The sequence below is a fragment of the Pollicipes pollicipes genome, unplaced genomic scaffold, assembly GCF_011947565.3.
Source record: "Pollicipes pollicipes isolate AB1234 unplaced genomic scaffold, Ppol_2.1 Scaffold_5724;HRSCAF=6776_pilon_pilon_pilon, whole genome shotgun sequence".
Taxonomy (NCBI): domain Eukaryota; kingdom Metazoa; phylum Arthropoda; class Thecostraca; order Pollicipedomorpha; family Pollicipedidae; genus Pollicipes; species Pollicipes pollicipes.
In genome coordinates this window covers 24859742-24870551 of record NW_023596746.1, presented here as the reverse complement: position 1 = coordinate 24870551, position 10810 = coordinate 24859742, and the positions used below count along the sequence as shown (strand labels likewise).

Here is a 10810-nt window from a genome sequence, read left to right as displayed (position 1 = left end):
GCGCCCGCGCGCGTCGCGGGACGGTCGCCGTCGCACACACCCCTCCCGCCATCATCCAGTCTGCAATCGCCTGCAAAGCCCCCCAAACGCCGAACGCCCGCAGCCACGTCCAATGGGCGGTGCCTCACCCGTGGAAGTCATCCCGCCGGCCAATGGGCGGTGCCTGAGCGGTGACGTCATCCGGCCGGCCAATGGTCGACGTCGGCGGCGGCGGCGGCGGTGCGGCCGCCGCGGCCGCCGCCACGGTCGGGAGTGATGCATTACGCATGATAGGGGAGAGAACGCCGTGTGGGTGGCGCGCGCCACTGGCATCGGGCGCCTACGGACTGGGGAGGTGCGTTCGGGCGCCGACGTCCAGTTGAGTGTGGGCCGAGACGATGCTGAATCGCCCGGGTACGTGCTGCTTGACGAGATGAAGTACATCCCGCACCCGCAGCCGAGTCCGATGTCGCCAATCCGTGGATGGCTGCCGGCGCAGGCCGAGTCCGTGCACTGGACGCTGCACCCGCACGTCAGCGTGCACAGAGGACGTGAAGCACCCGGCCGAGCTGACGCACGTCAGCCGTGTGCCGCAGCACGTGCCGCCGCCGTCGTGGCACCCGTCCGTGTCGCCCTCCTATCTCAGCCCGCCCGCCCAACGGCGCGCGCCCTCCGCAGCACCCGGCCTACAGCATATGCACAGCATGATGCCGCACCAGCTGCACCCGGGGCACCTGAGCCGCGAACCGCACGTAGCTGATGATGCCGCAGAGCGAGCCCAGCCAGGAGCCGGAGGAGGAGGCGCCCTCTGACGGACGACCTGGCCGTGTTCGCCAAGCAGTTCAAGCAGCGCCGGATTCAAGCTGGGCTTCACGCAGGCCGACGTGGGCCTGGCGCTCGGCACGCTCTACGGCAACGTCTTCAGCCAGACGACCATCTGCCGCTTTGAGGCGCTGCAGCTCAGCTTCAAGAACATGTGCAAGCTGAAGCCGCTGCTGCAGAAGTGGTTGGAAGAGGCCGACTCTACCACGGGCCTGACGGCATCCGTCGATCGGATGGCCGCGCAGGGCCGAAAGCGGAAGAAGCGCACCAGCATCGAAGTGTCGGTCAAGTCGCTGCTGGAGCAGCACTTCATGAAACAGCCGAAGCCGGCGTCGCCCGAGATCAGCAGCCTGGCCGGCTCACTGCAGCTGGAGAAAGGAGGTGGTGCGCGTCTGGTTCTGCAACCGCCGCCAGAAGGAGAAGCGCCATGACACCGCTGGGCCCGTGCACGGGCTACGATAAGGGGAGACGGTGGCTCGCCTCAGTCGTATGTCTCGCAGTCGGAGCTGCAGCAGATGCAGGCGTCGCTTGGGCCGCCGCAGCCGCTGCCGCAGCAGCAGCGCGCGTCGCCCACCAACACCAGCAGCAGCAGCAGCAGCAGCACCTGGAGCAGCAGCACCTGGAGCAGCAGCACCTAGAGCAGCAACACCTAGAGCAGCACCAGCAGCAGCAACACCTGGAGCAGCATCACCAGCAGCAAGCAGCAGCAGCAGCTGGAGCCACTGCCGCCGCTCGGGCCGCAGCTGTACCGGTCGCCGCGGCCGCTGGAGCCGCTGGCCGGCAGTTCCGCCCAGTCCGCAGCCCCGACCCTGCTGTCCCCCGCAGCAGCCGGGGACGCTGCCGCCGCACTCGCAGGGCCTGGCCGCGCACTGACGGCCGCCCGCTGCTGACACGGGGCCGCGCTGCTGGTCCGTGGACGCGGCTGGTGCAGCTGCGCTGGTTCATGGACGTGCCTGGTGCAGCTGACCTGCTCCGCGGGTGTGTCTGGTGCGTCTGTTCTGGTCCGCGGATGCGTCTGGTGCAGCTGTGTTGGTCCGCGGACGCGCCTGGTGCAGCTGGCTGGACCGCGGACGCGCCTGGTGCAGCTGCGCTGGTCCGCGAACGCGCCTGGTGCAGCTGTGCTGGTCCGCGGATGCGCTTGGTGCAGCTGCGCTGGTCCGGAGACGCTCCTGGTGCAGCTGTGCTGGTCGCGGGCACGCACTGGTGCAGCTGTGCTTGGTCCACAGACGCCCTAGTGCAGCTGCACTAGTCCGCGGACGCGCCTGGTGCAGCTGCGCTGGTCTGCGGACGCGCCTGGTGCAGCTGTGCTGGTCCGCGGACGTGCCTGCTGCAGCTGTGCTGGTCCGTGGTCGCATCCTGGTGCAGCTGTGCTGGTCCGCGGATACGCCTGGTGCAGCTGTGTCGGTCGGGACCGTCTCTGGTGCTGCTCTGCCAGCCGTGGACTCGCAAGCCACGGCTTGTGCTGGCGCGGCAGGCCTCGCTGGGCCGGAGCCGGGCGCCTCGCAGCGCCGCCGGCCAGCGGACGCAGCGCCGCCAGCACGGCTTGGCCGGGGCGGAGGCGACGGCCACGCGCACCGCCGCGCCCGGTAAGCAGCAGGCGCGTGCGTCGCCCGCCCTCCCACACCGCTCGTCGCGCTCGTCCGCGCCGGCGGCTCGAGCGCCTGCGCTCGTCCGCAGCGGTGGCTCGGGCCGGCCGCTGGCAGTCGGCGGCGGCGGCTCCGGCGCCGCCGCCTGTTCATGGCAGCGGCCCGGGCTGTAAACGGCCGATCGCACCGCGCTCAAGGCCACGCCATAAAAAGGTTATGACCTCAGCGGCCGAGACTGGGCCGTCTGATCTGGCGGTCGGTCGAGGGCCTCGGACGCGAGGTTGGCCGCCGTGCCGCCTGCTCTGTGATACGCCGGGGCCTTTCAGCGGACACTTGCAATACTAGATGTAGCGGGGGTCGTGCTGGCCTCGAGCGCCGCGCGTCGCCTGAGGTGACGTTGTACCCGCGCGATGGGCGGCAACTCGCCGACCTTTGCCCTGGTCGGGTACTGATCATCTGCGCTTGACGGCTGCGACGCGACGTGTCGCGAACTTTTTCGTTTTCGCTGATGGTCACATTTTATTTTGGAGCCGACCATGCAGACGATGTAAGAAGTTTTCAATGTCTGTTTTTCTGTTTCTTCACGAATGCAGCTGCTTTCGTTTGAAAAGATTCGTTTTTGTTGTTCGTCCTCTTTCGTGCTAAATGGTCATGCACGGAACAGAATCCTGCCTTGGCCCAAAACTGACGGCTTTTAAAAACGTATTTGGCACAATCTTCCATCGCTCGTTAATCCTGACACAGGCTGGCCGGCCAGAAGGGAATATCATATTTTTTAGTTTGTTTAACATGTCCTTGGTCATTTAGTTCAGAAAATTTTGCCGGACATGATACAGTATGGCAATTCAAAGTCATTCAAAAAGCTGATCACTCATTAAATAAAAAGCATTTGAACCAGGCTAGAATACTTTATCTTGCTGTTTTTTGGGCTAGCATTCCAGTGAGACAAAACTCACGTTTGGTTAACATATAATCTAAACTGCCTCTTTCAAGTTGACAATGCTCAATATTGATATAGTACAAGTGTTACATATTTTATATACACTTCATTCCATTAAAACGGAAGGCATAACGTGATAAATGGGTGCATTTGTAATGTGTTAACCAATCAAAACGCTAGTTAGTGTTCGTGTTTCATTAACTTTTCGTTGTTAGTCATGATGCAAAGGACGGATGCGATGAAGAGAATATGGCTGGAGTCATACCACTTCTGAAATGCCTTGTCTGTGTTATTTGCCATGGAATGTGTGGTCATTTGGGCCTGTGTCGTTTATGTCATGTGTTTGGGTGCTCCAACACCAAATGAATGTGTAAAATACATGCATTTTTGACAACTCCATTGCGATCTAGGAGAGTTGGCGCATTTGATATACCAACAGTGTAGCTGGAAGGCCAGCCAGCTGTTGGCAGCTAGTGTTAGTCGGCTATTAAGAGGGATTTGCAATGTCGACTACCATGGATGTTTTCCAACAGAGCTTGCCAGTTGAAATCATTCTATATCCGCGTTTGAAAAATGATGTAGTTTATGAAGGGTTACCTTCGTCTTGTGTGGTTGCTGATATTAGTGAAACTTGGAAGCAAGCGGACGAATATTCGATGGAGGGCTAAGCTGCTCCCTCCGTACAGCTTATTCGCCTTTTTCCGGCGCTGTCTGCACATTTGGTGTGAAGCGGTTATTTTGCACACTGTCCTGAATTTTGATCCACAACGGTCAAAAGCTAGGTCGGACTTAACGTTTCCATTAGCCGAGCAGCTTTTCAGACTGGAAGACCGTTTGGCCAGACAGGGTTTTATTTCACCACCTCGGCTTGCTACCTTGCTGTATTTCCCTGTCATCCTCTCAGACAGTGTCATGGCTGCATGGTTCGTCATATATTTCGTCATAACAGTAATAGATAAGATTAACTGAATGCCCTTCAGCTAAATCATATTACAGCAAAAGTATAGAACAAGCTGAAAGTCATGCACACAAATGTGAGACGATAACGAAAAACACTCACAAGGTAGACTACGACAAACATCGAGATCATTTCAATATTTCCAACGGCCGGCTTACCTCATGGGCTCGTACGCACTTACACTATAAGGGAATGTAATGTACACCGCGTGGCTACTTCCACTACGCCCCCACCAAGGCTCCTCTATGTCGAGCTTCCACTCGCTGACAAGTACTTCGTCCATACATATCTTCTGCGACACGGGCCAAAACAAAAACGAAATGTAAAAGCGGTTGCAGTGCAAAGTTTGCAAAGACAAATCTCGTTGACTTTCAAGTATTGGTGAGACTATGAGGGCGAGACCATTTGGAACTTTGACATGATGTGCAACGATATTGCCTCGTACACAGTGCACTGCCATTTTGCCAGGCTGTTCAGACCGTTGTTGTGAGCAATGTGTCTTTTTTCCGAGGAAACTGGACCTTCTGCTATTCGTTTTTGTCGTCAACAACAATGGGTGGTCGGATGGTCCATGTCCGAACTCGAGTAAAGATTGCTAACTTCTCATTTGAAGAATAAGTTGAAATGTCCACGATACGCCATACTTGAAAGAATGGAGAGCGTCCACTCTAGGTCACGCAGCCGAAAGTATGTCTAATTGTGAGGTCAGCATATTGGTTTGACTTTGTACATGAAGGCGCAGTAAATCACTGGGTAAACAGACGACCACTTAACTCACTCGCCAAAACCCCCGACGCAGCAGAGAAACGCGACAACGAAGTGTTGTGAATACGAATGGAACCTGTGCGTTCATCCATTTCATGTAACGTCATGTACGTCATTGTATTTCTCCGAAATGTTTGAACAGTCTGAGCATTTTAAAAGAAGTAGCGTGTATTTCTCCGTGTTGGTCACTCAGGGGCTCTCGAGGAGTGCGTTCGCAGGAAGTTTAGCCACATGCCATCGATTACGCTTGCAATTATTCCCGTTTTTTATTTGATATTACAGGAGGTTCTTACCTGAATATACCGTCCAGAAATTGTACAAGAATTCAAACCCATGAAAGCTAATCAAGCACGAACTCAAAGTCAGGAAACGGCGTTCCAGGACCAAATACGCCATGTCGCCCAGTCCCAAACGTTGCGCCTCTAGTGAAGTGTGGCAATTTACCTCTGCATATGACGGCCCGTGTCTCCGTTATGAGTAACGAAATGCGACCATCAGTGCTCGTCTGAGATAAGCACATATTTTCATAACGGGAGAACTGACAGTACGTGGACATTTTAAGCGAGATAATTTGCTGGATTCCCTTCACAACCCCACGCAAAAATAATACTGCGGGCTTTACCGAACAGTTACGGTTTGAACTATCATGCAGCACTTACATATACACTCGGACCAACAGCTTGCATCACGCAACACACAGCGACGACTGACATGACTTCACAGAAAGTTGTCACCTGACCAAACAGCAATGAAAGCTTGACGCTACAGAACGCTGTCACTTGAACGAACAGTAACTATGGTTTTACGTTACAGGGCGCTGTCACTTGACACGAGTAGCGACCCTGGCCTTACGTTACGAGACGCTGCCAAGTACGCCTTCCAGTTCATCACTAGTCATCATGTTCACCATGTGGTGCCAAACCAAGCGACGTTGTTGAATCCGCTGCAACAAAGCGTTTTTTGTTGTTTAAATATAAAAGAATGCATGCCTTGCCTTGGGCCTCTCATTGAAAAATTCACGATTTTGAGGTGCAGTTGTCATCACCCAGACCGATTCGATAATCGGTGGAGCTTGAGGACAGATTAGGTAGGAGGGGGCAGAAACGTCAGGCGCGCGGCTGCCCCGCTATTCCGCAGTCACCGACCCAAGCTTTCAAGCAATAGGCCACGAGTCTGACGGCTTGTGCAGAGCATGGGAAGGAACGGAGTCTGTTCTGGTTGTAAAAAATTGACTCACTGCTGCTTTAAGGACGTCGGGATGGCATCTGGAATCTTCTTTTCGGTAGTGCCGAGCATTCTTTACATTTTGCTCTTAGTCGTAACCAAACACAAAGTATGCGACCGTTGAAAGCGCCAATGTAATGTACCAATGTAGAATAGGAGAACTACTTTGTACTGTATATCATGCATACATAAGTATATATATATATATATATATATATATATATATATATATATATATATATACATATGTATGTATATAGTATGTATGTATGTATCATTTATAACTACTAATTGGGTTAATGTCTTCATTTTTAGCCTTACACTGAGAGGATGGTTGATGTGACCGCTTGGGGCTTTCTCAGGATACCTCTCCAGCGTGACGCGCAATCGCGAAAATATTGTCAGTGGCCCGCAGGACGTTCACCGTTTTGGCACCCACAATGTGTCCTTAGCATTTCTGGTTTCGGAGCAGCGGCAGCTCTTTAGAAACACTGTACGACGATCTTCGGCCGACGCGGGCGGTAAGCGGCAACGGAGGGTTCCGAGGACCCGCGCTGCGGGTCGGCACTGTTAACGGAGCCACGCCTTCATCTGAAATATATGCGCATAACACAAAGCTTACCGGTAATGGTATTAACAAGTCGACAGGGAACACACCTGTTTAATTTAAGTGTTGCTAAAAGGCATCGTCTCGTAGATATGGGCATGTGACGCTGAAAAAAGTTCGATTTCAGGAAAATTTATCTTTGGCCGGGTATAATGGGATCAGTTATTGACTCTAGCATCGTACGACTTTTTACCATTCATGATAATCTCGCTGAGACTACTCCACTAATGCTTTCAGCTAGGATATATTTTTCTTAGTTTGAAACAGGCAAGGGTGGGTCGCATCCCCCCGGCATCAGCCTGAGTTATGAAAAATGGCGAATCAGAGCGCAGGTTGAAGAGAAAGGAGAGAGAGAGAGAGAGAGAGAGAGAGAGAGAGAGAGAGAGAGATGAGAGAGGAGAGGAGAGGAGAGAGAGAGAAGAGAGAAGAGAGAGAGATGAGAGAGAGGAGAGAGGAGAGATGGATGAGGAGAGAGAGGATGATGAAGAAGTAGAGAGAGAGAGAGAGATGAGGATGTTGGAGAGAGAGAGAGAGCGAGAGAGAGAGAGCGAGAGAGAGAGGAGAGAGAGGAGATAGGAGATGGACGGGAAAGAGGAAGAAAAAAGAGCGAGTGCATATATATATATATATATATATATATATATATATATATATATTGCGCACGCGCACTCGAAAGAAGCCATGCGTGACACTGGCTTGTCCTTATTCGATGTGTGACCCGAGATATGGGAGCAAACATGAAAACAAACGCGAGAGCTATCTCGCATTTCGTTCCATAGAACTTCGTCGTAGCACTAGAAGCTCCAAGCAAAGCTAGGAACGACATTAAGAGAGTCTAGGTCTGTTACTTCTTGTACAGCAGCGCCCATGCTTATGAGGGCTCCTGCCACGGCCCCACCCTTGCGTAAACCCTGTTGGTGTGTGCCTGACCCCACTTGCTACCATGAACCCCTCTACCATGAAGGAAGCACTAACAACACTCACATTTTGTGCTCAGCAATCATCTTAAAGTAAGTCGCAAACTCCGTTTGCTCTTCAAAACAACGTCGCACCCCAACGTCCGTGGAGAAGCGAATGCATTTCTATTTTAACGAGGATCGTCACAGACTCGTTCTATTCAGCCTCCTTTTGTTGGGAGCCTCACACAAATCGGCCAGAGACCGCGGCCCATCAGCTCCGCGCCCGAGGCGGCGGCTCCACCGACGCGCGTCTGACGTCCCCCCCCCCCCCCCCCTCCAAACGTTTGGCCTCGCCGTGACAGCGGTGCGCCTTTGACACGCGCGGCCCGCTCAGCCGCCGGCGGGCGGCCGGCGCTCGGAGCCGCCGCGACCTGACAGCGAGGCTGTGTCGCCATGGCAACCGCCGGCGGAGGGGCCGCGGCCGGCCGCCTCCGCCGCCCGGCTGCCCTGCGAGGCTGGAGCCGCGCGCCTGCTCTGCGCAGCGCCGTTTGTTCTGCCCGCACACCTGTGCTCGGCGCCGGCGGGCGGACGCTGCTCCGAGGCGCGCTTCGCCGCCCAGCACGATCCTGAGGGAGAGGATGCGGGAAGCGCAGTGTGGCTGGTGGAGGCCGTCAGGTGCCTGGCGGCGCCGCGGAAGCAGCTGTCGTCGGGCGAGCTGTCGTGAGATTGCCGTCCTTCAATTACATCGGCGTGAACTTTGACCCACCGCAGAACAGCGGCCGATTCAGCCAGCCGACGGTCATGGCGATTGACGGCAGCTTTTTTGCCGACGAAGCGGCGCAGTGTTTTTACGCCGTCCTCCACCTGCTACCAAATACTTCATCCCTCATTAGCACCGCCCCGCAGCTTGCGGTCGGTAAATTGGAACCGGCCCGAATCCGACGGCGCTAATCCGGGGGCGACACGCCGCACCCCTGTGTGCAGAAGTCGCACCTGTCCTTGTCACCGCCGACCGTGGCGGCCGGCCCCAGCCGCTCGCTGCCGCGACCGCTCGCCGTGTTTGCGGTCTGCTCCCGTGCAGCGCGGCAGCCAGCGCCGCGCCCGCCCCTCCGACCCGGCCACAACCCGCTCCGCACCGACCGCCGGTGGCCGGCGGCCCGCTGCGTGGCGCTGGGTGGCCGCACGTGACCGCGCGCGCGGCCCGTCATTAGCGCACGGCGCGTGCAGCCGGCGGCCCTGACACGGCCCCGCGCCGCCGCCGCCTGGGCTCGCCCCTGCCGCGGTGGTGACCTTCCGCGGCCGGCCGGCGGTCCTGCAACCGCCGCGGCTGGGCGAGAGGCATCTCGGCGCGTTAGCCGCCCGGTCGCGCGGCGCCCGCCCCAAACAACAAACACGACGAGTGCGTGCACGGCTGGATGGGGCAGTAACGCGATGTGACTGAACACTTTTGCGATCACGACCCGTGTAAGCGAGCGAATCACGCGTGCGCTTGAGAGAGCGGGGTGATCAGCGGCGGGAAATCAGTTGCATGACCGAAAACCAGCGGCCGCGCTGCGCCCGGCCACGTGCATGGACGCAAGTAAGGTCACCGTACTGTGGAAACTTGTTGCGCTTAACAAGTCATTTGAATTTGCGTGATGTGGGGTCATGGAGTTCTGACGCGGTTCCTCATGTAACTATTAGGACAATCAGCAAAACCAATAGACAAGCGCAGCCACATCAAAAAGATCGGGATCTTACAGCAATCAGAAGATCGTTTCATGTCCACATATCAACAAGAATCCTCAAAGGTCATCAAGACTTCATTAGGAGCATACAGCCGGTTAGTGACGGTGCCATATGTAATTCATTCACACACGCACGCACACACACACACACACACCACACACACACACACACACACACACACACACACACACACACACACACACACACACACACACACACACACACACACAACACACACACACACACACGCACACACACACACACACACACACACACACACACACACACACACACATACACATACCCACACGCGAGGAGCACGACCTCAAATAAAGCCCCAGTCACATTCGCTCAGCTCGGCGTTCGAAATGTTCATTCTCTTACGACACAAACAGAATGGCTTGGTGGATGACAGACCATTTTTTACGCGGCGAGGGTCGCGTCGTTAGGTTAAATCCGTATCGATAGTGCCGCGGAGGAATGCTCTCCCGCCCCTGCCATCCGCGGAGACGGGCCGCCCGTGGGGACAATCCCGGCCGCCACCGCCGCCGCCCGCCGCAAGTGCAAGCTCGGCTTAAACCACATGTTATTGCACTGTCAGCGCCGGCAGTCAGGCCTGACAGACGGCCCGGTTGACAGACACGGCCCGACCTGTCAGCCGCGAAGCGCAGAGGCTTGTCGCGCGCGCCGATCCCATGCCATGACACCTTGCACGGGGCAAATCCCGTGTGGGTCGGCCCGCCCGTCCGTTACCTGCCGGCTGCCATAAACTCAGCCTGGCGAAGGCCTTCGACAGCGCGTAACGGCGTCGGCTGCAGACCGGACGGGCGCGCGGAGAGGGACGGCGCGAGTGCCCCGGTGGTAATGGATGCAATTACTCGACGGCATCATCCGGTGCACTCCGCGAACGGCCGACAGCAGGGATCGCCATAGCGCGCCCACGTTCGGACTAAGTCATGTAGAAAGTGAACACGAGGAGTATTTTACCCAGCAACAACGTCCATAGCGTCCATGCCATAGTGGAACACATTAGGCAATGTCCTCTGTAGAAACGACGTGCAACATATATATATATATATATATATATATATATATATATATATATATATGCATACCTATGCCACTTTAGTAGGTGTAGCTAAAAGTCATTAGCTAGGCATGACCCATCTCCTGCAGTCTCCCGATCCGCCGGCTGCTGCAACTGCTGCAACCGCTACTGGGACATGCTCGTCAGCTGAATATTGAGGTGTCGCCTCTGCGGTTGTGGGCTGCCCGGTCGGCATGCGCCCACGACCTAAACGC

At 55.9% G+C, this 10810-nt stretch overlaps 1 protein-coding gene across 1 annotated transcript; it reads left to right on the top strand.

Annotated features, from left to right (window-relative positions):
- The first annotated feature begins 412 nt into the window (after positions 1-412).
- On the top strand, positions 413-1263 carry LOC119102860 (POU domain, class 3, transcription factor 3-like). Its single transcript, XM_037226312.1, is given in 4 exon segments — positions 413-507; positions 751-838; positions 840-1175; positions 1177-1263. Coding segments are annotated over 4 exon segments (606 nt in total).
- The last annotated feature ends 9547 nt before the right edge of the window (positions 1264-10810 follow it).